Consider the following 25,823-nt stretch of genomic DNA (forward strand, 5'->3'; position numbering starts at 1 on the left):
GCTACATGTAGCAACATGCGATTTTAAGAGGGATAAAACAATGTATATAGTTGTTTTCTGTTTAACGAACGCATATTTACGTTACTTTTATTAGTGACATCAATTTCGTACTCGCAGACTACAGTGAATATAATTAAGGTTTGACAAACGTTTTATTTTTAAGCGAATTATGTACAGAGTTACAAAATTTTTTTATTAGTACAATTATATTGTAAAATTTTGTTTACTGTTCTTCATATGCCATGTATAGCCATACAATGTACATGTAACATATGGAATCATCATTCCTGATCTTGAACCGAAAAAACTGTCACTCGCAAACGAAGAAAATAGTGCATGAAATTAGTATAGTTCTAAAATTTTCCATCAACGAGTTTCCTTCTTATGTATGCACTTTTTTACGGTATTCTGCGATAAGATAAGATACGTTTAATTGTATAATATCTACTCAGTGTAATAGTAAAATTCGTTTGCACGATCACGTTTTCGTCAGTGTGCAATAAACCAGCAGTCGCATTTTTATAGAGTATTATATAAAATACAGATGTCTTAAAAATGACTACTAGACATATTTATAGAACATTTATTTAATAGTTAATGAGATCGTTGATTTCTTACAATACATTAATTGCATCTTAATGTTTGCTATCGCATTTGGTTTTTGTCTCCAAATTTGGTTTCTCTTGCTCGTCCATCGCAGCCAGCATATCTTGTATTTCCTGAAAGCATATTAACTATTTAATAGCTAGTCGCTTGAGTAATATTAACCATCTGTTAAATCGTTATATTGAGATTTGTGATGAAACTTATTATCTTCTGTTCCAAACTGAATTAAAAGGACCTCGATAGAATTCACAATTCAAACTCGTATCAAAACACACATATTATTCATTTGTCGAAGTGATAAGATTTTTGTATAACAATACTGGAAGATATCGAGAGTATTCGTGCAACGATCTAACAGTATCGCGACTTCCGCTGTCTGAATCAATTGAATTGCCTACCTGCAACGTTTTTCCTTTGGTTTCCGGCACGGCTATGAGACAATAAAAGAAGCACACGGTCATGATTATTGCGTACAACCAGAACACGTATTTCTCGGACATAAGATCGACCATTGGTTGATAAGTTCGGCTAGAAATGAACGCGAACAAGCCAGAAGAGATGCCGGCCGTGAATCCCGCGATGCTCTTTAAATCATCCGGAAACATCTCGCTGAGCAACGTGCTCGGTACTGGTACCAAACCGATGAACATCAACATGTAAAGTATCATCGCCAGAATGGGTAGCCATTCGAAATTTTTCGGATCGTAATTTAGATCAAGCAGCATGAAATGCAATCCCAGAAGCAGCGTCGCGAGGACCAAACACGCGCTAGAATATGTACAGAGTTACAAAATTTTTTTATTAGTACAATTATATTGTAAAATTTTGTTTACTGTTCTTCATATGCCATGTATAGCCATACAATGTACATGTAACATATGGAATCATCATTCCTGATCTTGAACCGAAAAAACTGTCACTCGCAAACGAAGAAAATAGTGCATGAAATTAGTATAGTTCTAAAATTTTCCATCAACGAGTTTCCTTCTTATGTATGCACTTTTTTACGGTATTCTGCGATAAGATAAGATACGTTTAATTGTATAATATCTACTCAGTGTAATAGTAAAATTCGTTTGCACGATCACGTTTTCGTCAGTGTGCAATAAACCAGCAGTCGCATTTTTATAGAGTATTATATAAAATACAGATGTCTTAAAAATGACTACTAGACATATTTATAGAACATTTATTTAATAGTTAATGAGATCGTTGATTTCTTACAATACATTAATTGCATCTTAATGTTTGCTATCGCATTTGGTTTTTGTCTCCAAATTTGGTTTCTCTTGCTCGTCCATCGCAGCCAGCATATCTTGTATTTCCTGAAAGCATATTAACTATTTAATAGCTAGTCGCTTGAGTAATATTAACCATCTGTTAAATCGTTATATTGAGATTTGTGATGAAACTTATTATCTTCTGTTCCAAACTGAATTAAAAGGACCTCGATAGAATTCACAATTCAAACTCGTATCAAAACACACATATTATTCATTTGTCGAAGTGATAAGATTTTTGTATAACAATACTGGAAGATATCGAGAGTATTCGTGCAACGATCTAACAGTATCGCGACTTCCGCTGTCTGAATCAATTGAATTGCCTACCTGCAACGTTTTTCCTTTGGTTTCCGGCACGGCTATGAGACAATAAAAGAAGCACACGGTCATGATTATTGCGTACAACCAGAACACGTATTTCTCGGACATAAGATCGACCATTGGTTGATAAGTTCGGCTAGAAATGAACGCGAACAAGCCAGAAGAGATGCCGGCCGTGAATCCCGCGATGCTCTTTAAATCATCCGGAAACATCTCGCTGAGCAACGTGCTCGGTACTGGTACCAAACCGATGAACATCAACATGTAAAGTATCATCGCCAGAATGGGTAGCCATTCGAAATTTTTCGGATCGTAATTTAGATCAAGCAGCATGAAATGCAATCCCAGAAGCAGCGTCGCGAGGACCAAACACGCGCTAGACACCGCTAGGAGAATCCTCCGGCCGCAACGATCGATGCAATAGACGCTGATCCAGCCGACGACTATACCTGGAATGCGAGACACGTGCCGTGTCTATTATTCACTTTGGAACTGTGTGTCCTAATCAAAATATTCACGGAATCGTTCAAGTATGAGTTGCGGCACTTAAGAATTTAATTTGGAAGGATATACCTATCGCGTTAGAGATCATGACAACGGCGGCCGGGTCGATCGACGTCACCTTCGCGTTTCTGACGATGATCTCCATATAGAATACGATGGTGTTCATTCCGCTCATTTGCATGAAAATGAACAGAAATATGATTATCGAGAACACGCGTCTGTTTTTCTTTTGTACGATTTGGCGCAGTTTGTCGCGAAAGTTCAAAGACTTAGAGGATCGCACGAAATCTTCTATCATTTCTAACTCCACGTTCACGTTTGATTTTCTCTGATACCACTGTATTGCCTTTTTTGCCTCCACCGAGTTCTCCCGGCGCACGTAATAATGCGGCGACTGTGGGAGAAACGGGAATACCACTATAAAGCAGACGTTCACAACTAGGCTTATGATCCCGAAACACATCATCGACATGTAAGGACCCATTATGTTCCCGATTAATGTCCCCAACGGTAATCCATTTACAATTGTGCTGACCAGAGCTCCGCGTATATTAGGCGATGCTATTTCACCCATGTAAAGGGCGAAGCAGCTGTAAAACATTCCCTGTGATATCCCTGGAAGATTGAGAATGGTCAGTCGTAAATTATGGGACAAAACGGAAATTGTTTACCAGAAGAGAATCTTGACACGTATAACCAAGCAGCAGAATTGGCGAATATTATGCCAATCCAGCCTATTATGAGAGATAGTCCCGTAGCTAATAGGGACTTCTTGCTACCGTAATATTCCATCGCCATGGAACCGATAACGGCACCGAAGAGTCGCCCGAACGGAACCAAGGAAACTACCCATGATGCTTCATCATTCGTTATTTGCAACACGGATTCGTTGTTGGTCAGTTTAGCCAGATAGGGCGATGTCCAACCGACGACCAGTCCGAGATCGACACCGAACAGAGTCACTATGACACATGACACAAGTATGAGTTGCGGCACTTAAGAGTTTCATTTGAAAGGATATACCTATCGCGTTAGAGATCATGACAGCAATTTCGATGACTCGTTATGAGCACCATAATATCAGTGTATTTCACAAAATTTGATTATCTCCTTCGCAGTTCTCGTGTTTCGTTTAATGTCATCGGCGCAAACGAGATTAAACAGCAAATGGGTTAAATCTATTTATGTTAAATCTATTTGCGCATGAATGTTCCACTGCGCCGAGACGACAATAATTTCCGTTGTCGACGTTCTTGTTGTCGAGCCTGTGCGTGCTTTCGCGCTGTATCTCGACGGGAACCTCCCCCGTCGAGGTAAATTAAACAAATGTCGAGTGTCGGTTGGTCTAGACGAGCGAAACGAATGGATCCCGGTGTTTCCTTTTTGGCGCATCAACCGGAGCGGCGTGGTGGCGGTAGTCAGCTCGGTTTTTCATCGATTCCGAGCGGGTGGACGGCAATCGAAGCGAACCGGCTATTTGTACCGAAAGTTCATTTGCGAAATGACGTCCGACGTCGGATGTCGGTTTTTTTTTAAACTAATTAAAACTTTATAGAGGCGAAAATTTGTACTCATTTGTAAGAAGCTGGTGAAATAATCAAGTCATACGTTGTGCATAATTAAAAATCGATAACGAATGCAAAGAATAATTGAATATTGTTTCATGAATTGGAAATTGGGTCCGAGTCGACGTTATCAAATTTGGATTATAAATTAGCATGTATCAGGATCCAGAGAGTTGACGGCATAATTGACTCGGTTTAGTTGCAGACAGGTTTAAACCGATTAGGACTTCTGAAACGAACGCTGGGACGAGATCCACTATCTTTATGTGTTAATGGAAAATTAAAAATGTTCGACGGGCTACATGTAGCAACATGCGATTTTAAGAGGGATAAAACAATGTATATAGTTGTTTTCTGTTTAACGAACGCATATTTACGTTACTTTTATTAGTGACATCAATTTCGTACTCGCAGACTACAGTGAATATAATTAAGGTTTGACAAACGTTTTATTTTTAAGCGAATTATGTACAGAGTTACAAAATTTTTTTATTAGTACAATTATATTGTAAAATTTTGTTTACTGTTCTTCATATGCCATGTATAGCCATACAATGTACATGTAACATATGGAATCATCATTCCTGATCTTGAACCGAAAAAACTGTCACTCGCAAACGAAGAAAATAGTGCATGAAATTAGTATAGTTCTAAAATTTTCCATCAACGAGTTTCCTTCTTATGTATGCACTTTTTTACGGTATTCTGCGATAAGATAAGATACGTTTAATTGTATAATATCTACTCAGTGTAATAGTAAAATTCGTTTGCACGATCACGTTTTCGTCAGTGTGCAATAAACCAGCAGTCGCATTTTTATAGAGTATTATATAAAATACAGATGTCTTAAAAATGACTACTAGACATATTTATAGAACATTTATTTAATAGTTAATGAGATCGTTGATTTCTTACAATACATTAATTGCATCTTAATGTTTGCTATCGCATTTGGTTTTTGTCTCCAAATTTGGTTTCTCTTGCTCGTCCATCGCAGCCAGCATATCTTGTATTTCCTGAAAGCATATTAACTATTTAATAGCTAGTCGCTTGAGTAATATTAACCATCTGTTAAATCGTTATATTGAGATTTGTGATGAAACTTATTATCTTCTGTTCCAAACTGAATTAAAAGGACCTCGATAGAATTCACAATTCAAACTCGTATCAAAACACACATATTATTCATTTGTCGAAGTGATAAGATTTTTGTATAACAATACTGGAAGATATCGAGAGTATTCGTGCAACGATCTAACAGTATCGCGACTTCCGCTGTCTGAATCAATTGAATTGCCTACCTGCAACGTTTTTCCTTTGGTTTCCGGCACGGCTATGAGACAATAAAAGAAGCACACGGTCATGATTATTGCGTACAACCAGAACACGTATTTCTCGGACATAAGATCGACCATTGGTTGATAAGTTCGGCTAGAAATGAACGCGAACAAGCCAGAAGAGATGCCGGCCGTGAATCCCGCGATGCTCTTTAAATCATCCGGAAACATCTCGCTGAGCAACGTGCTCGGTACTGGTACCAAACCGATGAACATCAACATGTAAAGTATCATCGCCAGAATGGGTAGCCATTCGAAATTTTTCGGATCGTAATTTAGATCAAGCAGCATGAAATGCAATCCCAGAAGCAGCGTCGCGAGGACCAAACACGCGCTAGACACCGCTAGGAGAATCCTCCGGCCGCAACGATCGATGCAATAGACGCTGATCCAGCCGACGACTATACCTGGAATGCGAGACACGTGCCGTGTCTATTATTCACTTTGGAACTGTGTGTCCTAATCAAAATATTCACGGAATCGTTCAAGTATGAGTTGCGGCACTTAAGAATTTAATTTGGAAGGATATACCTATCGCGTTAGAGATCATGACAACGGCGGCCGGGTCGATCGACGTCACCTTCGCGTTTCTGACGATGATCTCCATATAGAATACGATGGTGTTCATTCCGCTCATTTGCATGAAAATGAACAGAAATATGATTATCGAGAACACGCGTCTGTTTTTCTTTTGTACGATTTGGCGCAGTTTGTCGCGAAAGTTCAAAGACTTAGAGGATCGCACGAAATCTTCTATCATTTCTAACTCCACGTTCACGTTTGATTTTCTCTGATACCACTGTATTGCCTTTTTTGCCTCCACCGAGTTCTCCCGGCGCACGTAATAATGCGGCGACTGTGGGAGAAACGGGAATACCACTATAAAGCAGACGTTCACAACTAGGCTTATGATCCCGAAACACATCATCGACATGTAAGGACCCATTATGTTCCCGATTAATGTCCCCAACGGTAATCCATTTATAATTGTGCTGACCAGAGCTCCGCGTATATTAGGCGATGCTATTTCACCCATGTAAAGGGCGAAGCAGCTGTAAAACATTCCCAGTGATATCCCTGGAAGATTGAGAATGGTCAGTCGTAAATTATGGGACAAAACGGAAATTGTTTACCAGAAGAGAATCTTGACACGTATAACCAAGCAGCAGAATTGGCGAATATTATGCCAATCCAGCCTATTATGAGAGATAGTCCCGTAGCTAATAGGGACTTCTTGCTACCGTAATATTCCATCGCCATGGAACCGATAACGGCACCGAAGAGTCGCCCGAACGGAACCAAGGAAACTACCCATGATGCTTCATCATTCGTTATTTGCAACACGGATTCGTTGTTGGTCAGTTTAGCTAGATAGGGCGATGTCCAACCGACGACCAGTCCGAGATCGACACCCAACAGAGTCACTATGACACATGACACAAGTATGAGTTGCGGCACTTAAGAGTTTCATTTGAAAGGATATACCTATCGCGTTAGAGATCATGACAGCAATTTCGATGACTCGTTATGAGCACCATAATATCAGTGTATTTCACAAAATTTGATTATCTCCTTCGCAGTTCTCGTGTTTCGTTTAATGTCATCGGCGCAAACGAGATTAAACAGCAAATGGGTTAAATCTATTTATGTTAAATCTATTTGCGCATGAATGTTCCACTGCGCCGAGACGACAATAATTTCCGTTGTCGACGTTCTTGTTGTCGAGCCTGTGCGTGCTTTCGCGCTGTATCTCGACGGGAACCTCCCCCGTCGAGGTAAATTAAACAAATGTCGAGTGTCGGTTGGTCTAGACGAGCGAAACGAATGGATCCCGGTGTTTCCTTTTTGGCGCATCAACCGGAGCGGCGTGGTGGCGGTAGTCAGCTCGGTTTTTCATCGATTCCGAGCGGGTGGACGGCAATCGAAGCGAACCGGCTATTTGTACCGAAAGTTCATTTGCGAAATGACGTCCGACGTCGGATGTCGGTTTTTTTTTAAACTAATTAAAACTTTATAGAGGCGAAAATTTGTACTCATTTGTAAGAAGCTGGTGAAATAATCAAGTCATACGTTGTGCATAATTAAAAATCGATAACGAATGCAAAGAATAATTGAATATTGTTTCATGAATTGGAAATTGGGTCCGAGTCGACGTTATCAAATTTGGATTATAAATTAGCATGTATCAGGATCCAGAGAGTTGACGGCATAATTGACTCGGTTTAGTTGCAGACAGGTTTAAACCGATTAGGACTTCTGAAACGAACGCTGGGACGGTCGTAGCAGAACTATCGAGTTAGTGTTCCGCTGGCGATTACATGTACGACATGTTATATGATACGAAAATTTCTCTATAATCCAGGAACTATTCCCATGTAGAATAACGTAGGATCGTATCAACTTCCGAACTAAATGTAATCGATAACACCGGAATGCCCTTATCCATACCAATGTTCCTCCCCGATTAATTGGGTCCGTTTGAACAGCGTATAATCACGAGGAAAGTGTCACTGGCTTTCTTAATGCGTTCGGGTAGGTTCGGCGTCGACTTTTTCGGTTTCGCGACAGAAACCACCGCGGGGTGTGACTCGAAAGAAAACCAGTGATGTACAATGCGTGCTTTCGAGCGTACAATTTCCGCGGCCTTGTCGAGAGGAGAGCGGACCGTTTATACCCGCGACGATAAACTATCTCGTTTGCTCCTCAGAGCGGTTTAAGATGCCATCAGGAATACTCTTCCCTCCTTTTGTCCAGAACGAGGAACTGGAAGTCGTTCAACTGTATCCGATTTTTGCTGCACTTTTACGACTTACCTCGACCAATTCTGCATTTGCATTATACACGCCAGAAAGCGTTTGTGGATCGCACTGAAAAACTTTAATGGATTTGCAAGCGAAAATCATATAAAAAGAATACCTGCACCGACTTGCAAATTGTGTCAAGTCTGTCAAATTACTGCAAAAAATTATACTTATTCGTATTTATTATTTTAATGAGGACAAGAGAAAATCATAAGAGTTATATGTGCCTTTTTCTTACACAGTCTTGTTACGAGTTCATCGGATTATTGTAGAATTAATTCGTTTTTATTTTCTGTTTTCATAGAGTTGTACGAGAATGTCGTATAAAAAGAATATTGATGTTTATTTGTAACTTGTGATTTTGTCAGATTATTGCAAAGCTGATCATTATTCTCGTCTACTTTAATGAGACATATAGAGATAAAGAGACGATATGAATATTTTCTGAATTATTATAAGCGTCTCGATCTCGAATAAATTAATTACTCCTACGGTACTCCGTCATTCCGGTGAGTGTACGTTTGGAAATCGGTTCTCCTGTAAATTCGAGTCAGACGCGATAGCTTAACAACGTTGGAGGTCAAAGTCGTGGCTATTGTCCCACAGTCGATACGGCGAAGAGTTATTGGTTCACGCAACACAATTGGGTTGAGCTGTAATGAATTTAAAATGATAACCGATCGCTACCCATCGGCCGGAGCTGAATATTTCGATCGCGATACGTGAAACATTTATTATGGAATAACGGTGACGGCTTAAGTAATCAATTCGACGGGATGACGTTCGGTTTCGTCGTCACGGGAATATAACACGACGTAACGTTATACCTTTTCCCCTATATCGTTATTACCATCATTAATCAATTTTTTGCTGCTCTTTGTTATTACCGGAAATGGTAATTGATGATTTATATCTCAGATACAGACGATCATAATAATTTGTATTTTTGGGAATCATCATAAACGTGATTTTCATCTTTCAAGAGTGTAAAATTAAAGCACAAATATTTGTTAACGATAAATCAAATATTGGTAGTATTTGTTGAAATATAAGTTATGGGAAAAATGAAATCGTATCATAAATTCTTGGTGATGCTCCAGTGATTCTAAAGTCATCGAGTCATCGTACAATGAACCGGATGCTAGACCTCGGGAACCGTGGCACCTTTAACGTTGCTCAGACGGACTGAAATATATCTGTCTTGTAAAATATGAAACTGGTCAAGTTCCTTGGTGGACACTGTGCCGCGGCATCACGGCGACGTAGCGTGTGTCCGTCCGTAAGAGAAATAGCTACATCGTTTCTCGGTTAAGGGAAGAATAGGTGGCAAAAGAACAACAGCTTTTCTTTCTATTATTCCCGGTATTCGGAGGGTTTACCAGAAAATTCTTCGGGACGCGTTTTCATCGATTCAATGAAATATCGTCGAAGTGAATCGATTTTCAAGATAACGAATCCAATGTGAAATGTATTGAAACTATCTTTATTGTATTTCATCGTTATTATCACAATTGATTTAACATGCCTTAGAAGATACGTATTATACTACGATTCTAAATTACAAGTGAGACGCAAAATTTGCATACAAAATTTATTTCGTATTGACACTATCAAGAGATATCACGTGACCTGAAATATTGTTAACGTTCAATTCCTCCTTGGTCCATGTTGTGTTTGACTTGGGAGCATTTGATGATTTATTCTTTCCACTCAACTGATCCTGAATCTCCTGCAGTGACAGGCCTTTCGTTTCGGGTACAAAGAATATCGTATAAGGCACAGTTGCAAGTAACATTACAGCGTAAAGCAGAAACAAATAGTGTTCGGGCATTATTTGAAGCAGAGGAACGTAAGTACTGGCCGCGATAAAGGAAATAAGGCCAGCGCAACAGCTAACCATACACAAGGCGATGCACTTTAAATGAGGGGGAAATATCTCGCCAGCTATCAAAGGTGGAATAGGTACTAAGCCCACATAGATTGCCGTGTTGTACAAGATCATTCCGACAATCGACAGACTTTCCACCGTCTTCGGATCGAAGCCATAACTTAATAACCAGAAATTGAGTGACAATAGAGTAAAAGCGATCATAACTCCGAGAGCAGGATACTATCATTAAAATTTTTCTTCCGTACTTGTCCATCAGGAACACAGATAGAATGGATCCAGACAAACCGATCGCCATCACAAGCATTACTATTTTCGAGGGCTCTATCACGCTGACTTTCGCGGACGTCAAAATCATCTCCATGTAAAACGCGACTGGGCCAACGCCACACAGCTGGCTCAGCATGATAAGAATTACAATCATGATGGATGATTTGCGAAATTGTTTAGTTTTCATTTGTCTCAGAGTATCTTTGATCGATTTTTCACTGTGATCCTCGATGAACTTGTGCAGCTTCATTAATTCTAACTCCACGTCGTAGTTTCTATGATACCAATGAATCGACGACCTCGCTTTACCATCTTCATTATACTTCACGTAGTGATGAGGAGATTCCGGTAACCACATGAAAAGCGCTATTATCGCGAAACCGAATATCAACAATATTGCCGTTGAATCCTTCATGGACAAGTACGCCCCCAGACTGGTTATTAGGATGTTTCCACATGGTACTCCAATCATGCACATCGCGAGCAGCATACCACGGTTACTGGGCTCTGCTATTTCTGCCACGTATAGGGAATAACAAGCGTAGATCATTCCTACAGAGATCCCACCCGAGAATCTTGCGACGTATAGCCAGTTAACGTTGTCGGCTAAAATAATGAACAGCCAGCACAGTGTTATAGGCACGCACGAAATCAGAACTCCCGTTTTACTGCCCCAATAGTTAGTAATTATCGCGCCACTGATCGCACCCAACGGTCTTCCAAAATTCATAAGCGATATTACCCAGGACATCTCTTCCAATGTGATCAAGAACGGGGATCCTAGAGATGTTAATGGTTCGATGTATGGGGAAGACCAAACGTCAATGCATCCCATATGAATCATCAAAATTAGAACTGGGGATGAATAAGATGTAGAAGTTTATGTAATTAAATAACATCGCATATTATGCATACTTACCTCCAATAGCAGCTATCCATTGCGGCCAAGTTTCAATTCTTAATACTGATTTTTGGTCCGTATTCTCCATGTTATAATTTTTTCAAATACCCAAGAGCCTTTGAGAATATTGACTGGCAAACGTTCAACGTTTGTTACGATACAACATTGTACGATATTCACTATCGTCTAGTTCCAACGTCATTCTACACTTGTTGATAAGACAATACATTATTTTTGTATTATGTATAATTAACATGAAAGATATAGTAACGTGGATATGTGTGCACTAGCGAAGGAAGTTTCTAAAAGATCCGTGTATTAGTTTCATTTTCATGTAATTCGTCGCAAGTAAACTTGGAAAGAAAAAGTTTAAGCAGCTTATTAGATCCACTATCTTTATGTGTTAATGGAAAATTAAAAATGTTCGACGGGCTACATGTAGCAACATGCGATTTTAAGAGGGATAAAACAATGTATATAGTTGTTTTCTGTTTAACGAACGCATATTTACGTTACTTTTATTAGTGACATCAATTTCGTACTCGCAGACTACAGTGAATATAATTAAGGTTTGACAAACGTTTTATTTTTAAGCGAATTATGTACAGAGTTACAAAATTTTTTTATTAGTACAATTATATTGTAAAATTTTGTTTACTGTTCTTCATATGCCATGTATAGCCATACAATGTACATGTAACATATGGAATCATCATTCCTGATCTTGAACCGAAAAAACTGTCACTCGCAAACGAAGAAAATAGTGCATGAAATTAGTATAGTTCTAAAATTTTCCATCAACGAGTTTCCTTCTTATGTATGCACTTTTTTACGGTATTCTGCGATAAGATAAGATACGTTTAATTGTATAATATCTACTCAGTGTAATAGTAAAATTCGTTTGCACGATCACGTTTTCGTCAGTGTGCAATAAACCAGCAGTCGCATTTTTATAGAGTATTATATAAAATACAGATGTCTTAAAAATGACTACTAGACATATTTATAGAACATTTATTTAATAGTTAATGAGATCGTTGATTTCTTACAATACATTAATTGCATCTTAATGTTTGCTATCGCATTTGGTTTTTGTCTCCAAATTTGGTTTCTCTTGCTCGTCCATCGCAGCCAGCATATCTTGTATTTCCTGAAAGCATATTAACTATTTAATAGCTAGTCGCTTGAGTAATATTAACCATCTGTTAAATCGTTATATTGAGATTTGTGATGAAACTTATTATCTTCTGTTCCAAACTGAATTAAAAGGACCTCGATAGAATTCACAATTCAAACTCGTATCAAAACACACATATTATTCATTTGTCGAAGTGATAAGATTTTTGTATAACAATACTGGAAGATATCGAGAGTATTCGTGCAACGATCTAACAGTATCGCGACTTCCGCTGTCTGAATCAATTGAATTGCCTACCTGCAACGTTTTTCCTTTGGTTTCCGGCACGGCTATGAGACAATAAAAGAAGCACACGGTCATGATTATTGCGTACAACCAGAACACGTATTTCTCGGACATAAGATCGACCATTGGTTGATAAGTTCGGCTAGAAATGAACGCGAACAAGCCAGAAGAGATGCCGGCCGTGAATCCCGCGATGCTCTTTAAATCATCCGGAAACATCTCGCTGAGCAACGTGCTCGGTACTGGTACCAAACCGATGAACATCAACATGTAAAGTATCATCGCCAGAATGGGTAGCCATTCGAAATTTTTCGGATCGTAATTTAGATCAAGCAGCATGAAATGCAATCCCAGAAGCAGCGTCGCGAGGACCAAACACGCGCTAGACACCGCTAGGAGAATCCTCCGGCCGCAACGATCGATGCAATAGACGCTGATCCAGCCGACGACTATACCTGGAATGCGAGACACGTGCCGTGTCTATTATTCACTTTGGAACTGTGTGTCCTAATCAAAATATTCACGGAATCGTTCAAGTATGAGTTGCGGCACTTAAGAATTTAATTTGGAAGGATATACCTATCGCGTTAGAGATCATGACAACGGCGGCCGGGTCGATCGACGTCACCTTCGCGTTTCTGACGATGATCTCCATATAGAATACGATGGTGTTCATTCCGCTCATTTGCATGAAAATGAACAGAAATATGATTATCGAGAACACGCGTCTGTTTTTCTTTTGTACGATTTGGCGCAGTTTGTCGCGAAAGTTCAAAGACTTAGAGGATCGCACGAAATCTTCTATCATTTCTAACTCCACGTTCACGTTTGATTTTCTCTGATACCACTGTATTGCCTTTTTTGCCTCCACCGAGTTCTCCCGGCGCACGTAATAATGCGGCGACTGTGGGAGAAACGGGAATACCACTATAAAGCAGACGTTCACAACTAGGCTTATGATCCCGAAACACATCATCGACATGTAAGGACCCATTATGTTCCCGATTAATGTCCCCAACGGTAATCCATTTATAATTGTGCTGACCAGAGCTCCGCGTATATTAGGCGATGCTATTTCACCCATGTAAAGGGCGAAGCAGCTGTAAAACATTCCCAGTGATATCCCTGGAAGATTGAGAATGGTCAGTCGTAAATTATGGGACAAAACGGAAATTGTTTACCAGAAGAGAATCTTGACACGTATAACCAAGCAGCAGAATTGGCGAATATTATGCCAATCCAGCCTATTATGAGAGATAGTCCCGTAGCTAATAGGGACTTCTTGCTACCGTAATATTCCATCGCCATGGAACCGATAACGGCACCGAAGAGTCGCCCGAACGGAACCAAGGAAACTACCCATGATGCTTCATCATTCGTTATTTGCAACACGGATTCGTTGTTGGTCAGTTTAGCTAGATAGGGCGACGTCCAACCGACGACCAGTCCGAGATCGACACCCAACAGAGTCACTATGACGAAAGTCACGATTTCATGTAACGACGGTTATTTCACATACATCGATTATTTTCTTGGTATATATTCATAATTACGCGTTCGAATTAAACGAAAAAATGTATCCTCTGACCTGTTATGCAAACGGTCCATTGTGGCCACACGCGAAGAAAGTTTTCGATTATCCTCATTTGGAGTTACGGAAGTGTATGCGCCTCGCAGTCTCACGTGTTCATTACTGATACGATATCGTTCGCGTATTTAATTTATACTTTCCAGTTTCATCCGTTGTATTCCTTTGTCATCTACATCTCGTAAATATTCGACGCTCGACATCTAAGCACCGACGCATGATCCGTCGCCCCGGTGCCAACGCTATCAGAGATATGGAAGCCCTGTGCAATAATTCAATCGAATTTCACGACCCTACTCATATATACTGAGTGTCTCGATGAAAAATCACATCAGTCCCAGGCTTCTGATGAATGTTGAACGCTCCGAGTCTAATCCAGGGTCTTCATCCTCGTGTTCATTCGTGTAGATCAGGGTTGACAACGGACCGCAATCCGGGCACGGGTTCTCGCGTTTTCAGGGGTCCGCCAGTTATTTGGCGTCCCCGAGGGCAGTCCAGCGCAATCTAGGAACTTCAATATTTGATACATGTGGTCGGTTCTGTGTATGCCTTGCCTCTTCGAACTAGTTTCGCCGCGTGACTTGATGACGTGCAAATTGGATTACTTGCCTTCGGGAATCCTATAATCGAATTTGACCAGGTGTGCTTATTATCGAATCTAACTGCGATTTTATCGACGACGCCCGCCGTCGAATTCAGAGAATATTTTGCTCAACATTTTTCATTGCATCTGATAGATCAAGCTTTGATTGAATTATCGTAAAGTTACTTTTATCTCTGTGTGGAGAAGTGTCTTCGATTCGTCTGAACCACATTTTTTAGATATCTTAGCTGTATATTAGAATTTCGTGAGAAGGAATGCTTCGTTCGAAAAATCCTGGGCACGTTTTTATTCCGTCCGGAAGAGGAAGGCAGCGGTACTTACGAGGGGCAGGAACACGAGTGGCTGAATTACGGTTCACTCTTAAGGAGAAACATGCCGGAGAACGTGGACGTAGATGTATATACGATGGTTGAGGCTCGTAAACTCGTCGCATATAGATAATACGTTATACCTATACCCAGTTCCTGCGGTTATGTTCCTCCTTTCCTTTTTCATTTTCCTTCTTCGATCCTGTTTCATCCTCTCCCCTTCGCGCTGATCTTCGTCCTCTTTACTTGTCTCTCCTGTCTGTTGGCTCTCTCTGTCTCTCTCTCTCTCTTTACCCGACAGCCAAAGGAGACAAAGATGAACTGATGTACCAGCAAAAGGAGTGCCTGGTGTATAATGTAACGTTTCGAAAGCTATCACTCCCCGAGGTAAAAGGGGTTGAATCGTGGTTGAAAAGGGTTGAGGATAGAACCTAGCTGTGGAATAGGCAATGGCGGTGGAAAGAAGACATTTTTACGGCATGTGTCTTTACGTTTCAGTCCAGGCTTTCCCATTTTTTTGTTCACCACATCAAGTTAAGTTTTCTATTTCCTCGATTCAATATACCTAGTCGATTAAATTGTCTTTTGGTAATTTCAATGTTTAAATAGAAATACTGTATCCGATCTCTGTCTGTATACATTAACAGTTTCTGGTTACTATTCTAAGTGTTCAGAACGTCGCGAAAGCTTCAAGCCTCTTTTTCAATCTACACTCGGTTTGTGGCGACATTTCACTATGAATCTATCAGGCGTGCTCGCTGCCCTGTTTACTGAATGTATCGGTTGGGGAAAATTTCAATTTTCTCACTCGTTGACGCAAGGTGGAATACATTCAGAAAAGGATTTCCGAGCGACGGGATCGAAATATAAAATATAAAAAATTCTTAACGACTTTTCAATACGTAAATTGAATAAATAGTGTGCAGTAATATGAACGCGTAATTTCTTAAAATTGTTTCATTACATTTGGTATCTATCTTTGCATTTTCTCATTGCTAAGTTGATAAGCAATCTTAATTACACAAGCCACAGGAGAGTACGATATCTCGTGTTTCTCGGCTGTCTTGTAACGGGTGGTGAAGAAGTCTCGCCTGTGCTCATTAAACGGCGTATAGTTAATATCATGGCGCGATTAACGAGTTCTTCGTGTCCCCCATTCGCATCGTTTTAATACGGCGCCGTAGAATCTAAATGACGCGCGAACGATAAAAATGCCACACTTCATTCTTTCTATAAGTTTAGTTAGCCAATTCGCGTGAGATTAAAGTTCGGATAATTGACGATGTCCGTAATTAAACTTGTAATTAAATTACGAGACGCTCACGTTTGCCAGGACTAGTTTTAAGCCGATTCGGTTGAAGTACTTCAGTCAAGAGTCTGAGTTCCGATAGTAAATAACACAGAATCTGAAAAGGCGATAATAATTCTCATGTAATTAACGCTTCGGGGCCAGTTTTGAATCTGAAATCACTGCTTGATAGTTTCGTAAATCCTTCCTCGGATCAGTTTTTTGTTTCGTAATGCAATTGCACAATGTTATAACATCTGAACAGGTTTCCATATTTTCGCTGCCGTTCGTTTGCAAATGTTTTCAGGTTTTAGTCTCAGTTACAGATGCAACAGATCTCTTTTCTGTTGGTCGTTTTTGTTTTTTTCATCCATCCAGGATCACAACAAACATTCAGCTCGATTTTTCTCTGTTTGTCCGTTGCAGGAAGCGAAGCGAACCGAAATTCATACCCCATTAAAAATTCGACGTTTTTCATAGACGCCCAATCGATTTATTCTCTCTCGAGCGTCGAGCGCTCGAGTGATGCTTCAAATCGGTTCATTTTTTCGTTCTCCGTCCTCGTTTCCTTCCTATTTTTCACTGCTTTTCGTAGGGCAACTGGTTAGCAACAGTTACATGAAAATTGGAACACGCAGTATTCCCGATTCCCAATTAGCTTCATTACGACTAAAAACACATACGTAGATTATAAAAATACCATTATTGTTTGTATATGTAACGTAAAATAAACGTCTCAATTTTACCAGACGATTCGTATTTTGATGAAGGTGACAATAAGAATAAAAATAGCAGATATTTACGAATGTTATTGTTACTGTTCATCCACAGAAAATGATCGTTGATTGATTGCGGCGTATTCCGGCAACGAAACTCAAACGTGTTGCGAAATGACGCAATTTTATCACGTTTGCGAAAGGAGAACAAGCGTGTACATTCGGATTAGTGATTATTTGTATTAGGAATCTCTATATTCTTTGGCAATTGTTTGCTGATTTCGACATTTGTACGAATTAATTGAAATAAGTTCTTGATTGATCTTGAAATAATTTAGGACGACCCGAAAATCAACTCGTAGCGCAAGATTAAGGGAAGCTTAGTGAGACTTAGGCAAATATCGTTGTTTAGAAATCCTAGCTTATGATATTCGATGATACACCAATCTCATTCCCGGGTGGCCTAATTCCTTCTACCAAACTACATGTGTTATGTATGTGTACCTAAATCTCCTCTGGCTAAGTCTAAATGGTGTGAAAAGTTCCCTGTAAATAACTGAATGTCTATTTAAAGTCTGATCCTTACACCGAAATTTCGATTTTACACAAGTAATCAATGAATGAAATTCTAGAATTCATTGAATAGCTGATCCGCGAATCTGTGATGATAAGAGCGTGCGATAATTCCTATTTCTCACGTCGGAGCATCCATAAAACTTTTTGAAGGCGCATCGAGCATCGCTGTTCCATCGCGCTACTGATAATAATCGCATGAATGCTCCTCTTTCGCAGCGATCGCTTCCTTAGGAGTCAGTAACGATGAGTAATAAGGCGTAAAAGCTATTAGGTCCCCGGAGGATATCTCGCCCCTTTTTCTTCTCTATCCCTGGTTGAGAAGACTTTCGCAACGTGAAAGCGGGATTCTTTGGGGCCAGTCGACGAAAGACGTGAAGGTGGAACGGGCGAAGAAAGTCGGGCACCCGCGGATGGCTTTCTTCCATCCTCTCCTCCCTTCACGGGATTTTATCTCGTTTCTCTTCATCCCGTATTACTTGTTCACGCTGCTTTTCAACTATGAGGTGAAGCGAAAAAGAAAACACAGAGCGCATTTCTCTTTTTCGCGACGCCTTTTATCCCATTACACGCATGCGCTCGATCAATGATCGCACTGAACTGTGGACCGAACACGTTAAGTCATACACCGTTTATAAAACGTTTTCCAATTTTTTTTTTTTTTTTTTAAAGCACTTCGTTCGATTCCGTTTTTCTCTATTTGCGAAAAGAGTTACATGTCCCGGCCGTATTTTCGTACGATCGTCTGTAATTGCTTCCTGCATTAATTCCTCGTTAATTTGAACAAAGCTGTTGCCGTGGAAATCTTTCGCTTCACTCCGTTCGCGCCAAGCCGTGAGGATAAAAGACAATCATTCTAGCCGGTGAAAGAGAGGCTGAAAATTCCCGATTCCGACTTACGGCGGCGTAAAATGTACCCGTTCGCTTTCGAATTAGGTCGTAAAAATGCGACCCATTATGATGTAGGAATTCGAAGCAACAGTCAGAATTGTGAGGGAAAAAAAACAAGGACGAAATCTCGCAGTGTTTCAGGCAGAGGCGAACAGTCCTTGATGTCTGACTAAATACTGTGTAATACTACTTACTGCCTGCTTCAAAGTTCGCGCTTATAGTTCTTTACGACTCTCTGTTAGCGTGGTGCAAATATTCTTTCCGATACCCAAGCATGTACTTACCATCGATCAGACGCCAAACGTACCTACTCTTATTAATTTTTGCATTAAGAGATACTTGAATGTAATTCATCCCCTCGTATATACAACGTAATTCTTTAGCAGCATGTTTATGCGATGAGTAGTGTGCAATATCCCTCGCCCTGTATCAGTTTCCTAATTATTTCGAGCGGTATATTTAAAGCTTGTGCACTCGTGTCAGATCGCAATTTCTTTCCGAGGCGGAGCGAGCTAGGCCCGAGCGTTATTAATGGGAGAAATGAAAAGGCGCGCACACGAATACTTCGGCCCCGCGGTATGTGGGAGGAAAAGGATATCGCGAAAGTACTGACGAAGGTAGAGGTCGTAGATGAAGTTAGACGAGACGCGGAAGGAGGACGAGAGGAGTGAAGGAGGGGTGGTAGCGATGGGCCAGGAGCAGCGTGGGTTTGGGGGGCGGTCCGGGACGAGTCAAGGGGTTGGAAAAGGGGCGACTCCGGCAGTCAGCGGGTTAAAGCCGCTCCGAGCGGGTGTTCCATGTGCTTTGCCTCTCCGCTCCGTGACGAGACTCCGTAGCGTGAAGAATGTAGTCGTCCTCGACCGTGTCGGATCACGTGTTAATCAACCGCGGACAGTTCACAGTTTAGTCGATCACGTGTCGTCTCACAAGTGCTCGTCCGGGCTGTATGCCGTGATCAATGTATTTTCTGTGCTCCGTTTTTGTCGTCGTGACAATGGCGAATCAGTAAAGCTTTACCGACCAGTATTCGCCTTTCTATGACTCTGTGACACGTGATAATTGACGGAATTGTGGTTGACACAGTGCGTGGTCCTGTGAAAGGATTAACAAGTTCTATACATGGTTTATCGATTGCATGGAAGACGAATTTACATTGTGAAATGCATCACGAAGAGAAAATATTTGGATTACGAAATTGTTCCTGTTAATAGTCTCTCGGAGATGAATTTTTTCCGGAATTCGCCGTTCCACTATAATCCAGTTATACATCGTTTCGCCAAACATTTACGCACCCTTCTACGGGTTTTCGGTATTTTTTCACCCTACGAATGAACTCGTTCGCTTCTGAACTTATCAAGTGTATAAACCCGTCCCAGTGAACGCTCCAGATTGAAAAACTTTTTCATATGTCACGTCACGTTCATGCTAAATCCCCCTGTTAACGATTTCACGAAGGCCGCTATGGAAAGTACAGAAACACGGTGAATCGTAGTTCACACGGTGAATCAGCAATTCGGCATTTTTCATTGAGACTTTGATAAGCGGCTTATACTGAGCTACTTAAAGAAAATTCTCTGCTGTTCTTATACACGATTTATCACGACAATTAATGAGCCACTATATGAATAACGCATTGTCGCCAATTTGAAGACGTTCGTTCGCCAGAAACACATATTATTTATATCAGCCTTGAGTGCTCGCGAAACGGTTTAATCACGGAAGAGTAACCACCGTCGTCTCCTTTCGCTGCATTCAACGGTTTCGCGTTATTATTACGCGTGGTCAACAATGTTGGTCGATTTGTAACGGTTAATTGCGGATTTGCCTATCACTACAGTGAGACGATGACCCATTGAATAGATGTTACACGAGCTAATATTTACAAAGTACAGAACGTTCGGACACGATGGACAATTAATCTCGCGAAGGGTCGCTCGCAATAACCTCGTAATTGGTGTCTATTTTGGAAGCGATGCGAAACTTTTTTAATTCAACCAATTCCGAATTGAACTTTTTGCATCGCGCGCAATAAAACTCGAATTATTCGCTAATTATTCCGTGGAAATATTATTTCTGCCATAGAATCGGCTAACGAGGAGAAGACTGAAAAATAAAAAACAATTTTTCCGGGGTATGTAACAAACTGACAATGAGTGAAACGAGTCTCGTTTGTCAGGTTAATCGATGCAAAATACAAATTAATAAACCGCTCGGAGAATCATCGAATTTCAATACTAAACTCGAACAGGCCTAATTAAATCGTACACCTGCGGAATTCTCTACGCTGCTGTGATCTATGTATAATTGAACTGCAATTCCGTTGTCGTGACGCGATGTAACATTTGGAATCGAGCAATAGTAGTTGGGAAATAGACGGAGAAAAATGTAAATAATCGATTGCAATTAACTCGTTGACGGGTGTTCAGCGTTCACACCGCAAATCAAATGCGTGCGTCTGGTAAAGGCGGATCAGTCACGTGTGCGTGTTTGGCATCATGAGTGCATTCGACTGCAACCGTTTCCCATGCAGTTGCGTGGCCTACCGCCCGGGAAAATCGTGTTAACTATAATTCGAATCAACACTGTTTTCACGCTACTCCCTTTGCTCGCTGCCCTCGACGACGATTACTCTCGTTCGATTAAAGAATTTCATTCAATCGAATACATTTCGAACAATAAACCCTTCGGATTCATTATTTAACGCGAGTCTCGTGCATCAGTCCGTCGTATATCAATTTTATCGGTCAGTAATATCGCGGTTTGGTATAATAAAACAATTTTTTACACGTGTCCGCTGAATTGGAGCGAGATAATAATTTCAATCCGGAATTATCGATTCGCGTCCGTAAAAGTTCGCTGCAGAATTACTGCAATTCGGGAAAATGAAAAGAATTCAGTTTCGTTCGTAAAGCGAGCATATCGGATGCAGCTAACCGAATAATTATTTATATTTATTAGAATATTACGGTTTCCGTATTAAAATCAAATTCTGTGTACTACAAGTTTCTAGCTAGAGTAAAAGTCGAAAACAAAATTAACGAATGAAATTCCATAAACGTAATTTTCGGCCGACATTTCCCTTGAACTACAGGTTTAATTCTCGGCTAGGTTTCGTGCAGGAAACTGGTGCACGCTAGAAATTGGACTACATTTTTACCTCCTCTGGTTACACTCGAATTCTCAGCGGTCGTGTCAGTCGACAGTAAGGTGGCGTCGGTCGTAAAAGTTTCACCGTCGGGAGAAATACGGGCCTCGAATCCGCAATTAAAATCGGTCGAAATTCCATCGTCCGACAGACAGGTTGGTCACGACGTACTTAACCGCGTCGGTTGATTAGAAAGGACAGTGAATGGGAAGGGTTGAAGAACGAATAGAATTCCGTCAGGGGCATTGAAAGGAGTTTTATTTTTTAACGAGCGAACTGAGACGGTCGGTGATCGATCCGTGTATTCGCCTCGCATAATAGCGGGTGCCCGGATTCAATTTGTCCCGACGGTAAGGGATCCATCGGTCTCATCGATCCGCGAGCGGGACAACGCGTTTCGTCATCGAATCGACGCTATGCGTCCGCGATTGGACGGATACGGCTGTTCCGGCACCGTTGAAGGATCGTCGAGTGGATCACCGAATCGACAGGGGAGTGTAGGTTTGCTCCATTGAGTACCAACGAGAGCCACGGCAACACACTGTTACGCGTTACCGGCGGCGCCGGTTCGGTGTTAATTAGCAGACATGTACGCCCACGTGCACGGCGATAACGGCATGTGCTGTTATCTGCCCACCGTGCTCTACCTCGAGCGATACCGTAAGTTCTTCATTGTCCATACAGTTTAACATAATGGAACCCATAAACGATAAAATTGATTTATCTGAAATCTAACAAGTTATTTCGAATATTTTTACTTCAGGTGGTAATTAGTAAGATGAATTGTTATCCTTTATGCAAAAGAGTTTCGATTTAGAATGCTTATAGTTCCCATAAGCGGTGGCCGCTATATTGCACAGGCGTATTAGTTTGAGAATGGCTAGATTAGCATTATTTTAAGGCCGAACGGGCTGGTAAACGAGCCGACGGAACATAACGGACGTTAACACCGAGCCGAAAACTTATTTAGGGAAAAGATAGCGAAAGGTTTTTGCATAATGAAGCAGTTAAACCTACGATCTTCTTTAACGCGACGAAGTTAGCACTGGCGCGGAGCGGTGCGGGTAAATGTTATGGCTCGGTAATCGAATAAACGGAGCGGCGAACCGAGCTTGTTTATGCCTCTTCGTGCAACTTCCCGGGGAATTTACTTTCTCATTGCGGGGCCTCGGCGTATCGTAGGATCGCGTGCGAGCTGATTGATAATTTATTCGAAACGTGTACACCCGCGCTACTGACTTTCACCACCGTTTTTATCGTGAAACCTCGCTAAACTATAAAAATCCGATCCATCTTTTTCGCGATCGATCTCTTTCGTTCGCAGAAAATTTTCATGGGAACGGTAGCTGATGCATCCGTTGTATAATTGGCATTTTATTTCGCGAACATCACAATAAATTGGTTGAAAAAGATTGTGAAAAATTGTTGCTGTAAAATGCGAGTTTCTAAAAACTGGCCGATGTTCAATGATAAAGCGTCATAGCATTTTTCATCTATTTTCATTTTTATCATCCAGTTCTCTCTGAAATTTAATAAAAATAATAGGGAGGGGTAGGAGGGGCGGTAAGCGAATTGCCATCGGATTTTTGCTGAGTTTCGGCAATACTGCCATTGACGTTCGATGATTTATTCGCGAGCCGTGATCTGTGACAAACGCGGGAACGACAACGATTAAAATATCGAAATTTAATATACGTCAGCTCATCCAGTAACAGTGTACACATGTTGCGTTGAATTAAAAAAAAAAAGGAATAAGCGTTACTTCGATTTTCTGGTATTGGTTCATCGATTCGTTTTAACTGGCTCCATATTTGTTTGCAATTAGAGAAGGAAGGATACCATTAATTGCTGGAGAGTTGTAATTATATTTGCATTTTACTTCGTCCATTCGACCACGGAATCTGGATGGGAATTTTGTTCGTCGTTTAACGCTTACCAACTGAATTTTGATGGAATGTAAAGAGTCGAGAGAGAGATAGAGAAATAGGAAATGTTTACAGAAAATATTTTAAGAACCATCTCCGTGGATCCAAACGTTTGTTTTTACGGTATTTTCAATGGCCCAAGGCGACCTGATACCGAGATTATCGTGGTTTCACGCGATAGTTGCTTCCAGACGACCGGTCCGGTGGGCGGAGAATCGTTTCAGCTGTCGCGAGCAGAATGGAGATTAAATTGGCACTGTTTGCACGATCGCCTTCGGCATCCACTTCCTACCATTCTTTATTATCATTACCTACAGTGTCAGCCAAAATTTTCCTGTCACTTTCTCCCGCCCTCCTTTTACGTTATTCATATTCGTAGAGCATTCCTCAGATGAAATTTCTGCGAAGGAATTATTTTAGCATGATCAGCGTTGATTTCTTGAAATATGTTTTTCACGGGCAATGTTTAAAATTCATTTAACGGATTGTAAAACGCATAGAATGCAATTCATTCATATTCATATTCGTACGAGACATGAAATAGTAAATTACGGATGCGTCGCTTATGCGGACTGAAGACGGATGCAAAATGTACCAGCCGGAAGTGTACCAAGGCGAACGAATGAGTTAGATAATAGAAAGAGAAAAGTAAGGGAGAGTTGCAAGGAGAGCGGAGCCGGAGAGTAGGAAAGCGTCAAGTGAAAAAGCGGACTGGACGTCATGAATCCGTTTTTCTTCCACGACAGCGGTAACGTGGAAAACTTTACTGGCGAGAAACGTAAAATTTCTCCTCTGCTTGTAAGAACGTCGGTATTCATCTACCTTACCAAGCTCCTCCGTTTCTGACGTTATACTTCCGTTTGCATTACTTCTTCTCTAGATGAGTTGTTAATCGATTATCACGTTGGAACTTCATTTTAAGAATCAATTAGGAAAGCTCCTGCACAAAAATTATTACTACAGTTTACGTGCAAAAAAGATTGATAAACGGCTTCCTATTTCTTCTCTGGCGAGCAGCGTTCGGTGTTTAAAAGTTTGCATAGTTCATGCTTGTGACGAAAATTGTCACGAAACTTCGTTGCCCTCCTGTTATTTTTTTCATCTTGTCCTCGAACCTTCGCGAAATTGGTTTTTAAGTATTCGGGAAGGTTTTTTCGCCGTTCACGGAATAAATGTACCAGAAGAAGTGGCGCGGAATATTAAAGAGAATGGAATTACATTTTTTATCTCGACTTAACGTCGGCCTATCGAGCACCCAAGGAAATTTATTACCTTTAATTTTTCCTTTCTTCGTTTCTTCCACGGTTGAAAGGTTTGATATTTTCTTCGGATTTTTATCCGTGTTCTAAGAATTACTTCCGCCCGATCAAGACTACTGTCTATCAGATAGATTCTCCACGGAAGAATAACTCTTGAATGTTTTAATACCCGGCATTGTATGACACGTTGAAAGAGTGTGGAAAATTGTTCGTTCTTCATTGATACCTACGTTCGATTCGTGTGAGAATCATATTTGTTCGTCGTTTAATTAATGACTTCATTTTCCTTTGTATTCAACTATCGGGATTTCTTTTTTTAAATCTAAAAATGGCGTTCAGGTATAATAGTGTACTTGAGGAAGAACGAAATAAGGAATCAATGGAACATAATACAGTAAGAGGAATAACTGGAGTTTACTACAAATCTCTTTAATCCAACTTTATCTCTACTTCATTTTGTTCTCAGCTGGTGTTCAGTATGAAATAACTTTATTCTCCTCCATTTAAATATCTTCCTTTAAGGATGTATTGGCTATACAGTCAATCCCGAAAGTTTATGCACTTTAGAAACGCATTTTTTAAAAAGAAATCAGACGTCGGAAGAACATTGTAACATAATAAACAACA

The 25,823-nt window shown here is 40.6% G+C and overlaps 5 protein-coding genes across 10 annotated transcripts in view; 1 reads left to right on the forward strand and 4 right to left on the reverse strand.

Moving 5' to 3' along the window:
• The window catches only part of dlg1 (MAGUK family member discs large 1), a 421,217-nt gene that overhangs the window by 33,184 nt on the left and 362,210 nt on the right, over positions 1-25,823 (forward strand). Inside the window, exon 1 of one of the 5 annotated variants that reach the window (XM_018032922.2) lies at positions 19,652-22,672. The exons of the other annotated variants lie outside the window; for them this stretch is intronic. Coding sequence (XP_017888411.1) covers positions 22,600-22,672 — 73 coding nt within the window. The 5' untranslated portion in view covers positions 19,652-22,599. Of the gene's footprint in view, positions 1-19,651; positions 22,673-25,823 lie in introns of those variants that run through there. 5 annotated transcript variants of the gene reach the window in all.
• Positions 570-14,835, reverse strand: LOC113464924 (facilitated trehalose transporter Tret1-like). Of its 2 annotated transcripts, XM_026817686.1 has the most exons (6): positions 14,488-14,835; positions 14,081-14,371; positions 13,479-14,024; positions 13,272-13,354; positions 1,005-1,364; positions 570-719 (listed from the first exon to the last, which is right to left on the reverse strand). In XM_026817686.1, the coding sequence occupies exons 1-6, from the start codon at positions 14,543-14,545 to the stop codon at positions 636-638; spliced, it is 1,422 nt and encodes a 473-aa protein (XP_026673487.1). In that variant the 5' UTR covers positions 14,546-14,835; the 3' UTR covers positions 570-635. The 2 variants fall into 2 exon arrangements, with proteins under 2 accessions (XP_026673487.1, XP_026673486.1); XM_026817685.1 differs by lacking the exons at positions 570-719; positions 1,005-1,364 and adding an exon at positions 12,477-12,626 and having other exon boundaries at positions 12,912-13,354.
• LOC113464926 (facilitated trehalose transporter Tret1-like) lies at positions 1,782-4,458 on the reverse strand. Its single transcript, XM_026817687.1, has 5 exons — positions 3,738-4,458; positions 3,386-3,676; positions 2,784-3,329; positions 2,217-2,659; positions 1,782-1,931 (listed from the first exon to the last, which is right to left on the reverse strand). The coding sequence occupies exons 1-5, from the start codon at positions 3,754-3,756 to the stop codon at positions 1,848-1,850; spliced, it is 1,383 nt and encodes a 460-aa protein (XP_026673488.1). The 5' UTR covers positions 3,757-4,458; the 3' UTR covers positions 1,782-1,847.
• On the reverse strand, positions 5,146-8,536 carry LOC113464927 (facilitated trehalose transporter Tret1-like). Its single transcript, XM_026817688.1, has 5 exons — positions 7,102-8,536; positions 6,750-7,040; positions 6,148-6,693; positions 5,581-6,023; positions 5,146-5,295 (listed from the first exon to the last, which is right to left on the reverse strand). The coding sequence occupies exons 1-5, from the start codon at positions 7,118-7,120 to the stop codon at positions 5,212-5,214; spliced, it is 1,383 nt and encodes a 460-aa protein (XP_026673489.1). The 5' UTR covers positions 7,121-8,536; the 3' UTR covers positions 5,146-5,211.
• LOC108629946 (facilitated trehalose transporter Tret1-like) lies at positions 9,880-11,653 on the reverse strand. Its single transcript, XM_018032931.2, is given in 3 exon segments — positions 9,880-10,521; positions 10,523-11,430; positions 11,495-11,653. Coding segments are annotated over 3 exon segments (1,491 nt in total). The 5' UTR covers positions 11,565-11,653; the 3' UTR covers positions 9,880-10,008.

Source organism: Ceratina calcarata, unplaced genomic scaffold (genome assembly GCF_001652005.2).
Source record: "Ceratina calcarata isolate Rehan_Ccalc_2016 unplaced genomic scaffold, ASM165200v1 scaffold60, whole genome shotgun sequence".
Classification (NCBI taxonomy): Eukaryota; Metazoa; Arthropoda; class Insecta; order Hymenoptera; family Apidae; genus Ceratina; species Ceratina calcarata.